Genomic DNA, 19,561 nt, shown 5'->3' on the forward strand with positions numbered 1-19,561 from the left:
GGAAGTGGAGATTGCAGTGAGCCCAGATCACAATATTGCAGTCCAGCCTGGGCGATGGAGCCAGATCCTGTCTCAAAAAAAAAAAAAAAAAAAAAGACAGGGGTTTTGGCTGGGCGTGGTGGCTCACACCTGTAATCCCAGCACTTTGGGAGGCTGAGGAGGGTGGATCACCTGACGTCGGGAGTGCAAGACCAGCCTGACCAACATGGAGAAACCCCGTCTCTACTAAAAATACAAAATTAGCTGGGAGTGGTGGCGCATACCTGTAATCCCAGCTACTCAGGAGGCTGAGGCAAGAGAATAGCTTGACCTCGGGAGGCGGAGGTTGTGGTGAGCCGAGATCGTGCCATTGCACTCCAGTCTGGGTGACAACAATGAAACTCCATCTCAAAAAAAAAAAGGGTTTTAAGGAGGGGAGAAATAGGCCCAGCGCGCCAGCCACGGTGATTCACGCCTATAACCCCAGCACTTTGGGAGGCCGAGTTGGGCAGATCATCTGAGGTCAGGAGTTCAAGACCAGCCTGGCTAACATAATGAAATCCCGTCTCTACTAAAAATAGAAAAATTAGCCAGGCATGGTGGCAGGCACCTGTAATCCTAGCTACTCGGGAGGCTGAGGCAGGAGAATCGCTTGAACCCAGGAGGTGGAGGTTGCAGTGAGCCGAGATTGCACCACTGCACTCTAGCCTGGGCAACAAAAGCGAAACTCCGTCTCAAAAATAAAAATAAAAAAGGAGGGGAGAAACAGGATCATATTGTGTGTTTTAGGAAATGTGTTCTAGCTGCAGTGCAGACAGTGTGGAGACACAGCCGCCCAAGGGAATGACCCACAGGAGGCTAGTGCAGTTGTCTAGTGGCTGTAGGGTGGGGGGATGTGGAGGGGGATGGGGCTGGCCACATGGGGTGAAGGAAGAAGGAGCTGGTCCTCGGATCCTGGCCAGTGTGACTGTGTCAGCTGGTGGCTCTGCTAATGGCACAGAGAACACAGGAGTAGGCAAGCTGCTGCATGAGCAGAGCTTCAGATGACTTCCTGAAAGGCAGTTCTAGATTCTGATTTGTAGCTCAGGACAGTTTTAGGTTGGAGATAAAGATGGACAAGTCTTGAGCAAGGAGGCAGTCCAGAGAGTGAGGCTACCCGGCAAGAGCAGGCAGGTGGGAAAGAGGGTCCAGGACTGAGTCCTGGTATCCGGACATTTCAGGAAAAGCCAAGAAAAAGGAGCTGGCAGTGCCATAGCCCCAAAGAGAGTGTCCTGGCAGAGGCCCGAGCTTAGTATGTTGGACATTAGGACATCACTGCTTACCTTTGTCTGAGCTGTTAAAGAGAGTGATGAGGGCATTGGGAATAAATTCAAAGGAAGTAAACAGCAACTTGGAACGTTCCTTCAAGCTTAAAAGGAGGGAGTAATGGTGGTAGCTAATGACAGATGCTGGTCGGCTTTTGGTTGTCTTTTTTGTCTTTTGAGACAGGGTCTTTACTCTGTCGCCCAGACTGGAGTGCAACGGCGTCACCATGGCTCACTGTAGCCCCGACCTCCCAGGCTCAGGTGATCCTCCCACCTCAGCCTCCTGAGTAGCTGGACTACAGATATGTGCCACCATGCCCATTTATTTTTTTTTTTACATTTTTTGTAGAGTCAGGGTCTCCCTATGTTGCCCAGGCTGGTCTTCAACTCCTGAGCTCAAGTGATCCTCCTGCCTCAGCTTCCCAAAGTGCTAGGATTACAGGTGTCAGCCACTGTGCCCAGCCTGGTTGTCATTTAACAACAAAGCAAATAAAAGCCATTTAGGACTTGGAAGAAAAAGAGGAGGAAGGTTTCAGAGACAAGATAATTGGAACAAAAACCAAAGTGGAAAGGCTAGCATGGAAGAGGGGACCCATCTCCTCTGGGTGGGGGAAGGAGGTCAAAGTGGATTAAGTCTGTGGAGAACTTAATAGCTTTGATTTGTTTGGATGACTAGGAGGCAAGTACAAGTGTGGAGGATGGGATGGGAGGCTTGTCTGTGCCACCTGCCTGTAGGGTCCTAGCCTTACCTAAGGCCAAGTGGGAGAATTTCCAGGCATCAGCATCTTTGATCAGCTCCCCAGGGGTCCCACAGCACCTGCTGCTACACAGCGTCTAGTCTGGACCATGGAGTGAGCAACTCGGGCTCCTTCAAAGGAGCCTGAAAGGGAATGGGGAATGAGGGCTGGACTCAGGAGGGTGTTTGCTTCCCAGGCATCTTCCGTGGGCACTGGGGGAGCTCTTGGCACTCTCACCCCAGACCCAACTTTCTTCCTCCTGGAAGAGGAGCAGATTGGGGACTGGGCAGAAATAAACAAGACACGGGACAGGACAGGCCAGGCACAGTGGCTCACGCCTGTAATCCCAGCACTTTAGGAGGCCGAGGAGGGCAGATCACTTGAGGTCAGAGTTCGGGACCAGCCTGGCTAACATGGTGAAACCTCGTCTCTAATAAAAATATAAAAATTAGCCAGGCGTGGTGGTGGGCACCTGTAACCCCAGCTACTTGGGAGGCTGAGGCAGGAGAATCGCTTGAACCTGGGAGGCAGAGGTTGCAGTGAGCTGAGATCACGCCACTGGACTCCAGCCTGGGTGACAGAGCAAGACTCCTACTCAAAGAAAAAAAAAGTGTGTGGGGCAGTGATCTACCATGGGGCGAATGGGGGGAAGCAGGGCTAGGAGCGCCTGGACAAAGGGACAACCCCAGTGATGCAGCTCACCGGAGACCTGGCCTTACCTTCGGCTCTGCCTTTGACTCAGTAAAAGAAACACAGTCCATGAACAGGCAGAAACTCTTTAATCAGGCTTTTTTTCCAACTCTAAAACAAAATCCCATTTTTTCCTTAAATTTAGTTCCTCAGGAACAGAGAAGTTTGCAATGATGATCTCAACTCCGCATCATCTGGTGACCCCTGATTCTGCAGGACTAAGACATTTCCCAAGAGTTCTGCTGCATCAGCCAGTGAGGACAAGAGTTCTTCAGTGCGGTTTGGCTCAAGGACACCTAGGCTTCCCTGGCAAGGGGGCTTGCTTGCAGGTCTGACAAAGCACAGAGCATTGAGCAGATGGCCTGGGACTCTCAGGACTGGCAGAGGGTTTCATTAGGGCCTGCCTGGCCTGCACCGTTTCATCCAAGTACCCTGACCCAGCACTCATCTTCCCTGGCATTCTCTGTTATCCACCAGCTCCTCTGCACACCTCAGCGTCTACTTCCACGAACTTCTAAACATCAAAAGGTACAACGGCCAGGGGTGCGGCGGGAGAGTTGGGGCCAGGGCAGCCTTCAAATCCACACTATTGAATCCACAGGATTGAAAGAAGAGAAAGATGGAAATTCTCTGGAGATCATGAGATGCATCCAGGCAGTGTTCTCATGTGAGAGGATAGGGAGGCCAAAAACTAAAATTGCTATCAGCCCCTGCCGCTATCTGGTACGTGAGGAAACTTTCCGAGGACTTTACAAGCATAGTCGCAAAATGCTAGTAGGACTGGGACTCTTCAACTTTTTCTTCTAGGGCCAAGTAGACTCTGTGTAACTTATTTTGTAAGAAATGGGTGTGGGTGACAAGAGGGGCCACCTTCCACCCCTGCAGCAGAGTGGTAAGACTCCAGCGTGGGCCCCGTGCAAGGGACCAGCCCAGAGGCCGTGAGCCACAGAAACGCACAGCACCTGGTGGCCACACCCTGAAATGCACCGTTTGCTCCAAGCAGCCAGCGCCCTATCAACCTGGCATTTACCAAACATCTCGACAGCAGACTAGAACTAGAAAACACAGCTTCTGTGTAGTACACACTTATAGTCTGAGACCCAACTAAGGCTCCCCACATCCTTCAAAACTCAGACTCCACAGGCTGAATGTCCAGCTTTTTCCTCCAAGACAGAATTGCCCTCAGCCCATGAATTCTCTCTGGGACTATTTACAGAATCGAAGCGGAAATCCACGGAACCGAAAACCTTTTTACACAGGTGGGTTCAGGAAGAAAGCCACCAACAGAAGGCAACTCAGGAGGGAGAGGCCGAGGCTGGCAGAGCCCCTGGGCCTATTTCCAAGCAGCCACTCTTCCCAAGAAGAGCAGAGGTGCCCCTCACCTCAACCCTCAGCCCTTTAACTTCTGGCTGGGCCACTGATTCTCCTCCCTAGTCTGCAGCCCATCTGGAAACTGGCTGTGGTACTTTGGGGAGATAGGAAGGACAGGACAACAAGAGACAGGACACCAGTGAGCGACTGGGCCAGGCGGCCCCATTTCCTAAAACCAAGATGGCTGCTGCTGCTGCCCAAGCCCTCAAAGCAGACAGGCCTCATGCGCAGCACCAGCACACACACACACACAGGTAACAAGACCAGGGGAGGGGACCCTAAGTGTCCTCTCCACAGGGAGGGGCTATGTACAGGACAGGAGGGAGAGTCTGGCCAGGTGCACCCCCAACTGCATCTCATTCAACCAGGAGATCAAACTGCTCAGCAGCTTCAAACTCGGCATTCATGGCTGCAGCCCACTCATCCAGCTCCGTTTTCTGAGGGAAGAGAAATGGGGAGCAGGTGAGTGAGAAGGGAAGATGGTGGCTGGAGCATCTCACCACACCCTGCAGGTGCTGCCTATCCCCCAAAAGAGCCAGAGCCCCAGCCCTGCACGTCTCCCAGAGCACATGGCAGAGAAAAACCCCTGCCTCTCACTCACCAAGATCTCTGGCATCTTCTTCTTCTTACGTTTCTGTTTCTCGGGTGGTGGGGAGATTCCAGGGAGAGTCATGTCTGGGGCCCAGGGCTTTGCACAGACCCTGGGGACCTCAGTGAATTTGGAGGACACCACTGGCGAGACTCCGGACAATTCTTCTGCCCCCAGCAGCCCCTCGAAGCCAAAGCAGGACCGGCGGCCTGGGGTGGAGGTAGAGGCAGAGCCCAGGGTCTCCAGCCGGCTGTAGGAACGCCTGACTTTCTTAGACATTTCCAAGTCTCTGGCGTCCAGCTCTCCTTCCTTGGAGCTGGACTCGGCCTCAGGGTTCGGCACAGGAGTGCTGGTGGGGGTGGCAGGGACGCTGTGTGTCTTGAAAAGGTCCTCCTTAGTAAGCTCCCTGCCAGGGGGCTCGTTTTCTTTCTCCAAGAAAAAGGAAATCTGCACCAGGACAGAAGAGAGGATGCCCTCAATACTTAGCTGGACTGCTTACTTTCAGAAAAGCCCGAGAAGATTCAGGGTGGAAAGACCCAAAAGACACACACTTTTTTTTTTTTTTTTGACATGGAGTCTCGCTCTGTCACCCAGGCTGGAGTGCTCACTGCAAGCTCCGCCTCCCGGATTCACGCCATTCTCCTGCCTCAGCCTTCCGAGTAGCTGGGACTACAGGCGCCCACCACCACGCCCGGCTGATTTTTTATAGTTTTAGTAGAGGTGGGGTTTCACCGTGTTAGCCAGGATGGTCTTCGATCTCCTGACCTCGGGATCTGCCCGTCTCGGCCTCCCAAAGTGCTGGAATTACAGGCGTGAGCCACCGCGCCCGGCCCCAGGACACACACTTTTTTTTTTTTTTTTTTGAGACAGAGTTTCGCTCTGTCGCCCAGGCTGGAGTGCAGTGGCGCCATCTCGGCTCACTGCAGGCTCCGCCCCCCGGGGTTCAAGCCATTCTCCTGCCTCAGCCTCCCAAGTAGCTGGGACTACAGGTGCCGGCCACCTCGCCCGACTAATTTTTTTGTATTTTTAGTAGAGACGGGGTTTCACCATGTTAGCCAGGATGGTCTCAATCTCCTGACCTTGTGATCCGCCCGTCTCGGCCTCCCAAAGTGCTGGGATTACAGGCGTGAGCCACCGTGCCCGGCCGACACACACTTTTTTTAAGGAAGAGACAAATCAGACCCTGAAAGAGACATGGGGAGAAGAAAACAACCCACCATTGCTTCCGAGGAGTCTGCTTTTGTGACACAAGTGGACTTGCCCCCATCTGCTGGTGCTGTCGCTTGTTTCCAAAATGTGCCCAGCATCCAGCTTCCCCTCTGACCAGCTCAAGCCCTCACTAGGTGTTTTCTAGACCAGCTCAGCAACCTTTTTTATTTTGTTTTGTTTCTGGATATAGGGTCTCAACTCTGTTGCCCAGGCTGGAGTGCAGTGGCACGATCATGGCTCACTGAAGCCTCAGCCTCCAGGGCTCATGCAATCCTCCTACCTCAGCCTCTGAGTAGCCGGGACTACAGGCATGTGCCACTCTGGCTGGCTGATTTTTTTTTTAGTTTCTTTGTAGAGTAGGGGGGGTCTCCCTATGTTGCCCAGGCTGGTCCCAGCGACCTTCTGATTTCTCTCTCCGTTTCCGCCCTTGCCTGCTGTGGTCCATCTGCCACACAGCTGAAGAGGACTGTCCTAAATGTCCACTCAGTCCATAAGTATTTATCGGTCACCTGTCCTGTGCCAGGCACTGGGAATACAGCAGGGAATAAAACAGAGAAAACCCCTGCCCCATTCTAAGAGAAAAACAGATAAGAAAATTCAGTATTATGTCAGCAGTATCAAGCACTACAGGAAAACACAGAACAGGAGAGAGTGCTTGGGGCAGGTTAGAACTGCAAAAAGATAAAGGTCAATATATGCCTCACTGAGGTGACATTCAAGCTTCAACTTGAAGGAGGTGTGGGAGTGACTCATGGCCAAGTGTTCTAGGCAGTGGGAACAGAAGGTGCAAAAACCCTGAGGCCACAGCGTACTAGTCAGGGTCAAACAACAAGGAGGCCAGTATGGCTGAAGTGAAGGAAAGACGAAGAAACTGAAGATGAAGTTCAAGAGATAATGGGTGGCCAGACATGGTGGTTCACGCCTATAATCCCAGCACTTTGGGAGGCTGAGGTGGGTGGATCACCTGAGGTCAGGAGTTTGAGACCAGCCTGGCCAACATAGTGAAACCCCGTCTCTACTGAAAATACAAAAAAAATTAGCCAGGTGTGGTGGCAGGTGCCTGTAAGCCCAGCTACTCGGGAGACTGAGGCAGGAGAATCAGTTGAACCTGGGAGGCGGAGGTTGCAGTGAGCCGAGATTGCACCACCGCATCCAGCCTGGGTGACAGTGCGAGACTCCATCTCAAAAAAAACAAAAAACAGAAAACAAAAACACAGGGAAGCTGAACAAATTGGTGGTCACCGCTGACTACCACTTCCTCATCCTCTATAGCCAAGCAGTCACCCAGGTCCTGGCAACTTTATCCTGCTCGATGTACCATGAATCTCAGTCAATCAACAAGAATGAGTGGCTACTAGGAAAGGCAGAAGTCCCTACCCTCAAGGTGCTTATGTTCTTAGAGGGGAGAGAAAGACATCAAACATGCAAGAAAATACACTATAAGAACTGATAAGGACCAGGCATAGTGGCTCATGCCTGTAATCCCAACACTTTAGGAGGCCAAGGTGGGAGGATCACTTGAGCCCAGGAGTTCAAGACCAGCCTGGGCAACATAGTGAACCCTCATCTCTATAAAACAAATTAGAGAAAACATCAAAAAATTAGCCAGGCATGGTGGCATGCGACTGTAGTCCCAGCTACTTGAGAGGTTGAGGAGGGAGGATCTGCAGTGAGCCGAAATCTCGCCACCGCGCTCCAGCCTGCGTGGCAGAACAAGACCCTGTCTTTAGAACTGGTAAGGCCTAAGAGAATTACATAGAGAAATGTGACAGCAATAGGGTAAGGGTGGCCAGGGAAGACCTCTGGGGGGTGATTCCCTCTGAACCGAGTACTGTGTATCATCCTGGCTTTAGCTCACGCCCTTGGCTTCATGCTTCGGAATTCCTGGACTTCACGTCATTCCACTGGTCTTGGAGCCCCAGAGTAGCCCTTCTTAAAACCATTCTCCCGGCCAGGCGCGGTGGCTCAAGCCTGTAATCCCAGCACTTTGGGAGGCTGAGACGGGTGGATCATGAGGTCAGGAGATCGAGACCATCCTGGCTAACACGGTGAAACCCCGTCTCTACTAAAAATACAAAAAAATTAGCCGGGTGTGGTGGCGGGCGCCTGTAGTCCCAGCTACTTTGGAGGCTGAGGCAGGAGAATGGTGTGAACCCAGGAGGCGGAGCTTGCAGTGAGCCGAGATTGAGCCACTGCACTCCAGCCTGGGCGACAGAGCGAGACTCCGTCTCAAAAAAAAAAAAAAAAAACCATTCTCCCTACAGCCCCCAGAGGGGTCTTTCTTAAAACACTCAAACTTGACTCAGTCACTCCCTTACCCAGAACTCTCCAAAGGCTGCCCACAGACCCAAGAATGATGCCCAAGCCATGAGTGTGGCTTTTGTGCCTCATCAGGATCTGCTCTGCCTTAGGGTGCTCCCTCCCCTGCTGAGGTCTGCTGCAGACACTGAACAAATTGCTATTCCCCGAACCTTGTGATTTTTCTTTAAATTCCCAATCTCTGCAAACATGGCTTCTTTGGCCTGGAACACCCCCACTTGTCTTTTTTTTTTTTTTTTTTGAGATGGAGTCTTGCTTTGTCACCCAGGCTGGAGTGCAGGGGCGTGATCTTGGCCCACTGCAACCTCCGCCTCCTGGGTTTAAGCGATTCTCCTGCCTCAGCCTCCTGAGTAGCTGGGACTACAGGCATGTGCCACCATGCCTGGCTAATTTTTGTATTTTTAGTAGACACAGGGTTTCACCATGTTGGCCAGGCTGGTCTTAAACTCTTGACCTCAAGTGATCTGCCCGCCTCAGCCTCCCAAAATGCTAGGATTACAAGCGTGAGCCACTGCACCTGGCCTCTACTTGTCTTTAAAGACTCAGTTTAAATGTTTCTTCTTCCATGAAACATTCCCTGAGCCACATGGTCTGGGTTAGCTACCATCATAGCATCTAGTATTCCTTATCGCAGTCCCAGTACACAGCGTTGCCATCACTTGTCATTGGTCTTTCTCCCAATTGACTCTAAGCCCTATCAGCTCTTCAAAGGAGTTCACACTTCTCAGTCAGTATGTCCTCAGATTGTCTATTAATGAAACATCCTTTGATAATAACTTCTGCTAAAACTGTAAAAATGTCATACACATGACTCATCTCAGAACACCCATAAATGAAAGCTGAAAGCAAAATAGATTAGAAAGGCAGTACGTGGAGTTAAGACATAGCTCAGTTTTTAAAGGAAGTTCCAGGAAAATGGTAGAAATACACAAGGCATAAAAAGTTAAGTGTGTTAAGTCTTCAGGGAGTAATCAAGACTGGCAATTTATGCAGGTGCCCACTGGCAAACTGTTTTTGCAGTACTGCAAAACAGCTCCCTGGGCAGATGTGAGCAGCCAATGTGTGCTGTCCAGCTCTAGAGTGACCCAGATTCTACTTAATTAAGTAGATGAAAGTGAACTCACCCTAGGGCTCCTGCGAGGTGATTGGACAGCTGGGACCTGCGGGGGACAATACCAATTGATCACATAGCTGGTCCCCAGTTTTGCCCACCTACCCACCCACAACACTCTCCTTAGCCTTTACCTCTACAGCATGGGCCACGATCCTCTTTAAGACGACGGGCTTTCTGATTGCAGCTGCACTGGGTGTCTGGAGAACAGGGATGAACGTGAGCTCAACATTAGGTGAGGGGCCACAAGGGGAGGAAGTGAGAAATCTGGGGCTCACCTTCGGCCAGATTTCAGGGAGGATGCTCGGGAGTTCAGAGCCTGATTTCCGCTGGGACCTCCGCAGAGGCTTAGTAGGAGATGGGGCCCTTGGCCCTGGAAAGAGAAAAAAGTTAAGTGGTAGAGGAGGACTCTAGACCTTAAGAGTCCAGAGAACAGGTTCTACGGACAGCGAGAAGATTCCCAAACAAGCCCCTTTAAGGGCGCCTCGTCCGGCGGCGGCAGTGGGAGGGAAGGGTCATCTTTCACGGGACTGCGTCCCCCAAACGGCTCGACCTCACGTCTCCCGCGCGCCCTCCGCTCACCGGAGCGCTGAGCGGCTCCTCCGGACCGCGTTCGCCTCCCAGACATAACTAGGCTCCTTCTCGAGCTCCTCCAGTGCCGCCGCCCCGGGCGCGCGCCAACCGGGAAGGCCACTCACTGCAAAAACCGTTCGAATTACCCGCCCTGCAGGAAAGGAAGCGGAAGTGACGTAGCGCTAGAGGTCCGCGGCGCTCGGACCCCCAAGTCTTTTCCACCCGTCTTCCCGTCTGGCGGCAGCGAAGGCGTGGCCCAGGGGCGAGATGGCGTCATCAGCGCGCGCCGCACCCGGAAGAGACGTGGCAGCGGAGGGATAATCGGGGCGGCCGGGGCTGAAGTGAGTGGAGCAGGAGACCTGGGGAGCGTGGTCCCTGCCCTTCCGCGCCTCTAACCATCGCTACCGCTCTTCGGAACCGGTGCAGCGGCCGATCAGTAAACACAGAGACTGGGGTCTGTAGAGAAGGGGCGGGGCTTGGAGGGGGTGGGGCTCAGGAGAGGTCTTGGGGGCGGGGCCGGTGGTATCGGGGAGCCTCTGATGGAGGGGCCTGGCCGGGGGCGGGATCCAGAAGGATTGAGGGGTCGCCGGAGGCGGGATTTATGCAGGGGGTGTTTCTCCGCATAAGGAGGGACAGTGGGCAGGAATCTGGGATCGGGGCGAGTATGAGAGGTGTCTGAGGGAGTTAAGAGGGGAAACTGGGCTGGTGAGAGCGTAGTGGTGGCCACCAGAACCTGACTTCCTACCAACTCAGGCTCCTTTCCCAGGATCGATCATGGGGCTTTGTAAGTGCCCCAAGAGAAAGGTGACCAACCTGTTCTGCTTCGAACATCGGGTCAACGTCTGCGAGCACTGCCTGGTAGCCAATCACGCCAAGGTGGGGCCTTCAGGGGAGCGACTGAGCAGGGCACTGGGTGGGCAAGGCGGTATTGGCTTCCTCCAAATCCATGAGGGGCTCCGCGCTAGAATGTAAGCCCCACAAGGGCAAGGACTTGATTTGTTTTGTTCACTGATATATCCCCCGCCCCCAAGAGAGAGTCTGGCGCACAGTATGTGCTCAATAAATATTTATTGGTTGAACAAACGAAAGGATGAGTCTCCTCTGTGACTAGAGAAAAAGAGACAGTCGGACCTTGGGGTGATAGGCCGAGCAGCCCCAGCACCAGTTGTGACATCTCTCTCCCACTCCAGTGCATCGTCCAGTCCTACCTGCAATGGCTCCAAGATAGCGACTACAACCCCAATTGCCGCCTGTGCAACATACCCCTGGCCAGCCGAGAGACGACCCGCCTTGTCTGCTATGGTGAGGCCTTGGCACCTCGGGGGGATCAGGCCAGCCTCAGGGGCCAGCTTGTTGACTGGTTTCCAGGCCCTCCTCAAGCAGCAGGACAGTGAGTCCCCCGAGTCTCAGAGCCCAGATTCTAGTCCTGTTAAAGTTCCTTACCTGCTGTGTAAGTTCGGGCAAGTTATTCTTCCTTTCTAGGCCTCACTGTCTTTCCTAAAAATTAAAGCTGCTAGTTCCTCTTTCCTAAAAATTAAGCCCTGACAATCTGGAGGTTTGAGCGAGAACCAGTCAAGCTTACAGGTATGCTGGTGGCTGTAACTATTAGCTAGCCAGACCGGCATGTCGCTTTCAGATATTCAGGATCCACCACTGATTCCAAGGCTAAACAGAGAGGAAGTGAGTTTCCCACATTAAAGTTAGCTAAAAGAAGTCAGCAGACATATGTGTCATGACTTTGACCTGAATCTGGGGTAAGAGCCTTAGCTCCAGTTTTTGAAGGAGCTCATGCAAGAGGCAGCTCCCTATGTGTTTCTCCTTGTGAGTGCATGTGTGTACTTGCAGGCACTTAATGTACATTGTGTGTTTAAATGAGTGTTAGTGTGTTGATTAGTGCTTGGGGTGAATGAATGGGTAAATGTATGTACGTGAACATATGAACACAGGTGTGTTGTGGGAGTGCAAGAGAATGCATGGTTGAGGGTGCCTGTTAGCAAACCTGTGAGTGTATAGATGTGTATGTGTGAGGGCTTCTGTGCCCATAGTGTAGATATAGGGAATGCCACTTGTGTTTGATTATGTGCTTATAAGCACATGTACATTTGTGCCCAGGGATGTGTACATGCATATGTGTGCCTGTGTGTATATCGAGGAACCTTTTCTGAAACTGTTCATTATTAGCCATTAGCCCAAAGAGTATGATGAGTGCAGGCCCAGAGAGGACTCACTGAAAGGGGAGGTGGCGTTTTCTTCCTACCCAAAGTTACCCCTGTGAGCTGGACAGCTTGGTAGCACCTGCCTGGACTTAGATGGTGGTAGCCAAGAAGACTGACATTTTAGGGAACAGGACGGGGAGGAGAAGGCTCTGGCACACACATATGTGTCCATATGTCCTGCAATGGTCTGGGGGCTATTGTTAGGCTAGGAGCCCTAAGTGTCTTCTTCCTCATGTCTCTTCTCCCCTGTCTCATGGGCCCTAAGATCTCTTTCACTGGGCCTGCCTCAATGAACGTGCTGCCCAGCTACCCCGAAACACGGCACCTGCCGGCTACCAGTGCCCCAGCTGCAATGGTCCCATCTTCCCCCCAACTAACCTGGCTGGCCCCGTGGCCTCTGCACTGAGAGAGAAGCTGGCCACAGTCAACTGGGCCCGGGCAGGACTGGGCCTCCCTCTGGTGAGAGTCCCTCTGTCTGTCTGACCATCCATCTGCCCTGGGCCCCACCTGAGCCAGATGGGTGGGTGGGGACAGTACTAGGCAGCCTGGTGACCCAGATTCCTTCCTCCAGATCGATGAGGTGGTGAGCCCAGAGCCCGAGCCCCTCAACACGTCTGACTTCTCTGACTGGTCTAGCTTTAATGGTAAGTGGTGGCTTCCACCGACTATTTGGGCTTTAGCCTCCCTGCTCTGCTGACAGCTCCCTTGGTCTGCAGTCACATGCTCTACCCCTGAGCTCTACCCACTGCTTCTGCTGATGGCTGTCTTTCCGCCCACAGCCAGCAGTACCCCTGGACCAGAGGAGGTAGACAGCGCCTCTGCTGCCCCAGCCTTCTACAGCCAGGCCCCCCGGCCCCCGGCCTCCCCAGGCCGGCCCGAGCAGCACACAGTGATCCACATGGGCAATCCTGAGCCCTTGACTCACGGTGAGCCTGGGAGTTACCCAGGCCGCAGAAGGATAGAAAGAGGGTGGAGTGGTTTGTGTAGGGGGAGCTTGAGGATCCAGAGACCCACCTGGAGGAACCTTTCCTTAATCTAGGCACAGCCACTACCTCCTCACAATTCTGAGATGTTCTGTCAGAGTGAGGAGAGCAGGTGATCCCGCAGCCCTCCCCAAAGCGGCCAGTTTTCCTGAGTCTATTGATGCTAGTGGCTCCACTCTGTAGCCCCTAGGAAGGTGTATGATACGCGGGATGATGACCGGACACCAGGCCTCCATGGAGACTGTGACGATGACAAGTACCGACGTCGGCCTGCCTTGGGTTGGCTGGCCCAGCTGCTAAGGTACACAGGGTCAGGGAGGGCGGAATGCCAGGAAGGGGTGGAGAGGGAGTGGGAGCCAGAGGCCCTGGGAGGGACGGTTTCATGACAAAAGGGGCTTGTTGTGGGGAGTAACAATATCTGGTGCTGGGGCTGTGCGGAGAGGCCTTGGCTGTGCAGCAGAAGCTGTGTTTTGCTTCTCTCTGGGGCTGTCTCTGTGCCTCCTACACAGGAGGCTAGGACTTAGGTTCTTTGAGGCCCCTTCCCGATCTGACACCCCCTAATCTTTGTAACTCTCCCTGACGCCTGGCACACCGTGGTTTCCAGAATACAGTCGTGTGCCTCAGCTGGTTTGAGCTGCACAATAACGCCCTATGGTGGCAGGTGCAGGAGTGATCATCCCTGAGGCACAGACGAGGAGATGGAGGCTCAGGAATGGGTGGTGACCAGGGCTTCTCTCCAGCCGTGGGGGCCACCAGGGACTGGGGCCTGACCTGACTTTCCCCTCATCCCCCCAGGAGCCGGGCCGGGTCTCGGAAGCGGCCGCTGACCCTGCTCCAGCGGGCGGGGCTGCTGCTACTCTTGGGACTGCTGGGCTTCCTGGCCCTCCTTGCCCTCATGTCTCGCCTAGGCCGGGCCGCAGCTGACAGCGATCCCAACCTGGACCCACTCATGAACCCTCACATCCGCGTGGGCCCCTCCTGAGCCCCCTTGCTTGTGGCTAGGCCAGCCTAGGACTTGGGTCCTGTGGAGGAGAGGCGGGGTAATGGGGAGGCTGAGGGCACTTCTTCACTGCCCCTCTCCCTCAAGCCTAAGACACTAAGACCCCAGACCCAAAGCCAAGTCCACCAGAGTGGCTGCAGGCCAGGCCTGGAGTCCCTGTGGGTCAAGCATTTGTCTTGACTTGCCTTCCTCCCGGGTCTCCAGCCTCCGACCCCTCGCCCCATGAAGGAGCTGGCAGGTGGAAATAAACAACAACTTTATTAAAACACCCGAGGCAGCCTTTTCCTCCCCCCTCCTCAGCCCTGTTCCAACTCCCCAGGCCTCAGTGGTGCTCCTCCCGGTACTCGATGGCCAGAAACTCCAAGGACAGGCGGTTGAAGAACATGGCTCCGTTGAGCACTGGGCGGGGGAGAGAGCCCCCCATGAGCCCCAGTACCCTTCCCTGGCTACTCCTTGCCACATATCAGGGTTCCAAAGCTCCCTGCTCCCTCTTGCTCCCTCCCCCTCCCACCACTCACTCAGGATGGTCATGGCAGAGCAGCGGATGTACTTGTTTTCTGCCATCTCAGCGTAGAGTGACCCCATGGCGGCCCAGCAGATGCTGATCACCTGGGAGAACTGTAGGCCCATCCAGTGGGAGAGTGGCCCCCTCGCACAACAGTGGGGTTTCCATCAGCCCCTCGGGTCTCCCGCGGCCAGCCCTTGCGTCCCTGCCCTGAGCCTACCATCAGGACGACCGTGTAGTGAAAGCTCATGTGGTCATAGTGGCAGGTGATGCAGAAGTTGTGCACGTCGCTGATGAAGATGCCCAGGTGTAAGAAGAAGAGCATCAGCGCAGCCGTGGTGAGCATCATGCCTTTTGGGAAGAAGAACATGGCGATGCGGTCTCGCAGCCGCATCTTGCCCACAGCGTAGATGCAAGTCAGACTTGAGAGGTGGAGCAAGCAGGCCCTGCCCAGGAAAAGCAGCAGAGTCTCTGGTTCTAGAGTGCCTGGTATGGAATAGCAGTGGGATTCTAGAACCAGGAGGACAGTGGAGGGGACAAGATTCTAGAACACAGGCTGATTCCAGCCAACACAGGAGTGCCTCACGGGTGGTAGGGGTGCTTTGAATTGTGAGATCAGTTGGGGCCCATGGCAATGGCGAAGGGGCAGCAGCCCTGGTTATCCCGTACTCACTCTAGACGCTTTTGTGCACATCTCAATTTTCCCACAACGGAGGCAGTGTGAACACAGTCTACAGATGAAGAACTGGGGCTCAGAAAAGTTGAGGGGCATGGTCTAGATTTACAGCAAGTCTTAGGCAGATGAGAGATTAGGACCCAGCTGCATAGCTGAAAGGCATTCTCAGGTGAGGGGAGGCCTGGGGTGGATCCCAGGTTCCAAGTATTTGCTCTACCCTCTGGTGGAGAGGAATTACGAGAAGGGAAGGATCAACAGATTCTTCAGAGCTGTCCCGGGACCTTCCCTGTGCCCTTCCCAGGTGTGGCCCAGAGGGCACCTGGCTTTTCCATTCTCTGCCCAGATGTTCCTACAGGACCTGATGCTGGTCAGCTTTCCGCTCCGCCACCTTCAGGTGCTTGGAGCATTTTCACCTCCGTCAGTCCAAGAGTCCCATGAGACAGCTGCGGCTGGTGGCATAAGTCCTATTTGACGCTTGAGTCTGAGGCAGAGGGAGGATGGTCTTCCTCAAGCTGTTATAGCCAATGAGGGAGGGAGTCAGTACTGAAACGAAGATCCGATGCTACCTGAGGCTGTGCTGAGTGAGCAGGGTCAGATGCAAGCCAGGAGGAAGAAATTTCCTCCATGCATGTGAGAGATGAGGACTAGGCTGGGTGCCGTAGCTCACACCTGCAACCCAGCACTTTCAGAGGCCCAGGTGGGAGGATTGTCTTGGGCCAGGAGTTCAAGACCAGCTTGGGAGACAGCAAGACCCCATCTCTCTCTTTTTTTGAGATGGAGTTTCCCTCTTGTTGCCCAGGCTGGAGTGCGATGGCGTGATCTCTGCTCACCGCAACCTCCGCCGCCTGGATTCAAGCGATTCTCCTGCCTCAGCCTCCCAAGTAGGATTACAGGCATGTGCCACCGTGCCCAGCTAATTTTGTATTTTTAGTAGAGACAGGGTTTCTCCATGTTGGTCAGGCTGGTCTTGAACTCCCAACCTCAGGTGATCCGCCTGCCTTGGCCTCCCAAAGTGCTGGGATTACAGGCGTGAGCCACTGCTCCTGGCCAGCAAGACCCCATCTCTAAAAAAAAAAAAAGAAAAATTGCTGAGTGTGGTGGTGTGTGCCTTTAGTCCCAGCTACTCAGGAGGCTGAGATAGGAGGATTGCTGGATCCCAGGAGTCCCAGGCTGCAGTGAACTATGGTCATGCCACTGTACTCCAACCTGGGTGACAGAGAAAAAAAGAAAAGAAAAAAAAAAAGGTGAGAACTCCAGGGCCGTCAACAAAATATGCCAATAAAACAGCCAGAAATGGTGTGGAGTGACATGAAAGCTCCCAGGGACTGAAGCAGGAGAAGAGGACAGAGGAGGAGAGGACTTGTTTTCAAACTCAGCCACCCCACTGCCTCCTGCCCAACTGTTTGCCCCAAAAGTTAGGTCCCAGGTCAGCCCAAGACCCACAGGCTGCCTCCCAGCAGTGGGATTAGAGCCTGCACCCACCATCTGTGCTTGCTGCCCAGTCTCCAGACAAGCACAATAGTGCTTCAGAGCCCCATCCTACCCACATGAAAGGGGTGATGCCCCAAGGCCCAGCTGTGGTCCCACTGTTGAAACAATTGTTTGGACCTCAGTCCTCATTTGAATGCAAATGAACTTTTATACATTAAAGTTCTTAGCTCCTAATTTTATTTTATTTTTGAGAAAGAGTCTCACTCTATCGCGCAGACTGGAGTGCAGTGGCATGATCTTGGCTCACTGCAACCTCAGCCTCCCGAGTTCAAGTGATTCTCATGCCTCAGTCTCCCAAGTAGCCGGGATTACAGGCTCCCGCCACCACACCCAGCTAATTTTTGTATTTTCAGTAGAGACGGTATTTCACTATGTTGGCCAGGCTGCTCTTGAACTCCTGACCTCAGGTGATCCACTCTCTTTGGCCTCCTAAAGTACTGGGATTAGAGGTGTGAGCCACTGTGCCCACCCCTAGCTCCTAATTTAAAAAAATTATATACATGTAATATATGAATATGGGCTGGGCGCGGTGGCTCACACCTGTAATCCCAGCACTTTGGGAGGCTGAGGCGGGCAAATGACCCGAGGACAGGAGTTTGAGACCAGTCTGAACAACATGGAGAAACCCTGTCTCTACTAAAAATACAAAATTAAGCTGGGCGCAGTGGCTCACACCTGTAATCCCAGCACTTTGGCAGGCTGAGGCAGGCGGATCACGAGGTTGGGAGTTTGAGACCAGCCTGACCAACATGGTGAAACCCCGTCTCTACTAAAATACAAAAATTAGCTGGGTATGGTGGTGCATGCCTGTAATCCCAGCTACTCGGGAGGCTGAGGCAGGAGAATCGCTTGAACCTAGGAGGTGGAGGTTGTGGTGAGCCGAGATTGCGCCATTGCACTCCAGCCTGGGCAATAAGAGCAAAACTCCATCTCAAGAAAAAAAAAAAAAAAATATATATATATATATACACACACACATATGTATGTATGTATATATGAATGTGTTCTTGTAAAATATTTTCACAATACACAAGCATACAGTGGAAAATGTAACAGGCTCCCTGCTGCATCCCCACCACTGAAGTACCCCCTTCCCCAGTTTGGTGACTTGGCATCTTTTAGGTCACTTCTTTGTGTAACGGTAACTTCATACATCTAGATGTACATATACATGCATAAGTTTAAAGCATTTTTAAAAATCATATGTTTTGTCAAAGTGTACTTTTCAAAAAGTTAAAACCTACGTCTAAATATAGAATCAACACATAACTAAGATTTATTAGGCCGGGTGCAGTGGCTCACGCCTGTAATCTCAGCACTTTGGGAGGCTGAAGTGAGAGGATCACTTGAGCTCAGGAGTTTGAGACCAGCCTGGGCAACATAGGGAGACCTCCTCTTTACTAAAAATTAAAAAAAATGAAATTAGCTGGTTGTGGTGGCCCATGCCTGTAGTACCCCCTACTTGGGTGGTTGAGGTGGGAGGGTCATTTGAGCCCAGGAATTCGAGCCCTGCTTGCATCATTGCAGTCCAGCCTGGGGGCATAGTGAGACCTTGTCTCAGAAAAAAAAAAAGATCTTTAACTCATCAGTGAGGGGATTCCCACCTGGTAAGGTGGTAATGCACATGAGGAGCTGGACAGGACAAGCATTTAAAGAGGAACGTTAGGCCAGGCGCAGTGGCTCATGCCTGTAATCCTAGCACTTTGGGAGGCCGAGGTGGGCGGATCACCTGAGGTCAGGAGTTTGAGACCAGCCTGGCTAACATAGTGAAACCCTGTCTCTACTAAAAATACAAAAAAACTAGCTGGGCATGGTGGTGTGCACCTGTAATCTCAGCTACTCGGGAGGCTGAGGCAGGAGAATCACTTGAACCTGGGAGGCAGAGGTTGCAGTGAGCTGAGATCGCGCCATTGTACTTCAGCCTGGGTGACAGAGCAAGTCTCAAATAAAATAAAATAAAGAAGAATGTTAGCATATGATTACTAGGTTAGATGCAAAATGCAATGGATGTCCTACATGACAAAAATTGTACCCTTTGAGGTTAGTTTTTCTACTGGATATACATGTTTTTCATCTCTCCTGGACAATATCTCCTTGTAATTTCAGTCTATTTACCTTACTAGTGAATAGCAAAATCAAACAACTGTGTATTCTTGTGGGTAAATAATCCTTGGGAGGGCTTCTGAAACGATGCCCCAGTGTGACAATGAAAGGACCCACTACACTCTTGGACTTCCAATTTTTGAATTTTTCCTTTTTTTTTTTTTTTTGAGACGGAGTTTTGCTCTTGTTGCCCAGACTGGAGTGCAGTGGTGCAATCTCAGTTCACCGCAACCTCGGCCTCCCAGGTTCAAGCGATTCTCCTGCCTCAGCCTCCTGAGTAGCTGGGATTACAGGCACGCACCACCAAGCCCAGCTAATCTTGTATTTTTAGTAGAGATGGGGTTTCTCCATGTTGGTCAGGCTGGTCTTGAACTCCTGACCTCAGGTGATCCGCCCACCTTGGCTTCCCAAAGTGCTGGGATTACAGGCGTGAGCCACTGCACCCAGCCTAATTTTGTATTTTTAGTAGAGACTGGGTTTCTCCATGTTGGTCAGACTGGTCTCAAACTCCCAACCTCAGGTGATATGCCCACCTCGGCCTCCCAAATTGCTGAGATGATAGGCATGAGCCACCACGCCCTGCCTGGATGATTTTTCTTAACACTCTTCTCCAACTTTTAAAAATGTTCATAGACTTCTTGGAGTAGACCTCAATCTATACCCTTTTTCATTTTCTTAAGATTATAGCTTCATAGGCTGAAATCA

At 52.6% G+C, this 19,561-nt stretch overlaps 3 protein-coding genes across 6 annotated transcripts; 1 reads left to right on the top strand and 2 right to left on the bottom strand.

The window, feature by feature from the left end:
- Positions 1-2,782: 2,782 nt before the first annotated feature.
- CDCA5 (cell division cycle associated 5) lies at positions 2,783-10,026 on the bottom strand. The gene is made up of 6 exons (XM_003274179.4): positions 9,892-10,026; positions 9,588-9,682; positions 9,444-9,509; positions 9,323-9,358; positions 4,683-5,117; positions 2,783-4,518 (listed from the first exon to the last, which is right to left on the bottom strand). The coding sequence occupies exons 1-6, from the start codon at positions 9,935-9,937 to the stop codon at positions 4,438-4,440; spliced, it is 759 nt and encodes a 252-aa protein (XP_003274227.2). The 5' UTR covers positions 9,938-10,026; the 3' UTR covers positions 2,783-4,437.
- Positions 10,027-10,127: 101 nt separating this feature from the next.
- On the top strand, positions 10,128-14,349 carry ZFPL1 (zinc finger protein like 1). 3 transcript variants are annotated; one of them, XM_030811161.1, is made up of 8 exons: positions 10,128-10,223; positions 10,649-10,758; positions 11,073-11,184; positions 12,364-12,557; positions 12,670-12,742; positions 12,878-13,024; positions 13,265-13,382; positions 13,877-14,349. In XM_030811161.1, exons 2-8 carry the CDS (start codon positions 10,657-10,659, stop codon positions 14,061-14,063), a joined length of 933 nt encoding a protein of 310 aa, XP_030667021.1. In that variant the 5' UTR covers positions 10,128-10,223; positions 10,649-10,656; the 3' UTR covers positions 14,064-14,349. The 3 variants fall into 3 exon arrangements, with proteins under 3 accessions (XP_030667021.1, XP_030667020.1, XP_003274228.1); XM_030811160.1 differs by having other exon boundaries at positions 10,140-10,336; positions 10,636-10,758; XM_003274180.4 differs by having other exon boundaries at positions 10,140-10,336.
- TMEM262 (transmembrane protein 262) lies at positions 14,321-15,052 on the bottom strand. Of its 2 annotated transcripts, none has more exons than XM_004087837.3 (3): positions 14,807-15,052; positions 14,632-14,699; positions 14,321-14,480 (listed from the first exon to the last, which is right to left on the bottom strand). In XM_004087837.3, exons 1-3 carry the CDS (start codon positions 14,978-14,980, stop codon positions 14,378-14,380), a joined length of 345 nt encoding a protein of 114 aa, XP_004087885.2. In that variant the 5' UTR covers positions 14,981-15,052; the 3' UTR covers positions 14,321-14,377. The 2 variants fall into 2 exon arrangements, with proteins under 2 accessions (XP_004087885.2, XP_012352181.2); XM_012496727.2 differs by having other exon boundaries at positions 14,600-14,699.
- Between the last annotated feature and the right edge of the window lie 4,509 nt (positions 15,053-19,561).

The sequence above is a fragment of the Nomascus leucogenys genome, chromosome 4 (assembly GCF_006542625.1).
Source record: "Nomascus leucogenys isolate Asia chromosome 4, Asia_NLE_v1, whole genome shotgun sequence".
Classification (NCBI taxonomy): Eukaryota; Metazoa; Chordata; class Mammalia; order Primates; family Hylobatidae; genus Nomascus; species Nomascus leucogenys.

Excerpts from the sequence above, each read along its gene's own strand:
- CDCA5 (XM_003274179.4), bottom strand. The coding sequence starts at position 9,937 with ATGTCTGGGAGGCGAACGCGGTCCGGAGGAGCCGCTCAGCGCTCCG. Across the intron at positions 9,359-9,443 it reads TCGTGGCCCATGCTGTAGAG|GTCCCAGCTGTCCAATCACC; the intron begins GTAAAGGCTAAG and ends TGTCCCCCGCAG. Across the intron at positions 4,519-4,682 it reads AGAAGATGCCAGAGATCTTG|AAAACGGAGCTGGATGAGTG; the intron begins GTGAGTGAGAGG and ends CTCTTCCCTCAG.
- ZFPL1 (XM_030811161.1), top strand. The coding sequence starts at position 10,657 with ATGGGGCTTTGTAAGTGCCCCAAGAGAAAGGTGACCAACCTGTTCTGC. Across the intron at positions 11,185-12,363 it reads GACCCGCCTTGTCTGCTATG|ATCTCTTTCACTGGGCCTGC; the intron begins GTGAGGCCTTGG and ends ATGGGCCCTAAG. Across the intron at positions 13,383-13,876 it reads TGGCTGGCCCAGCTGCTAAG|GAGCCGGGCCGGGTCTCGGA; the intron begins GTACACAGGGTC and ends TCATCCCCCCAG.
- TMEM262 (XM_012496727.2), bottom strand. The coding sequence starts at position 14,980 with ATGCGGCTGCGAGACCGCATCGCCATGTTCTTCTTCCCAAAAGGCATG. Across the intron at positions 14,700-14,806 it reads ACTACACGGTCGTCCTGATG|TTCTCCCAGGTGATCAGCAT; the intron begins GTAGGCTCAGGG and ends ATGGGCCTACAG. Across the intron at positions 14,481-14,599 it reads CTCTGCCATGACCATCCTGA|TGCTCAACGGAGCCATGTTC; the intron begins GTGAGTGGTGGG and ends TCCCCCGCCCAG.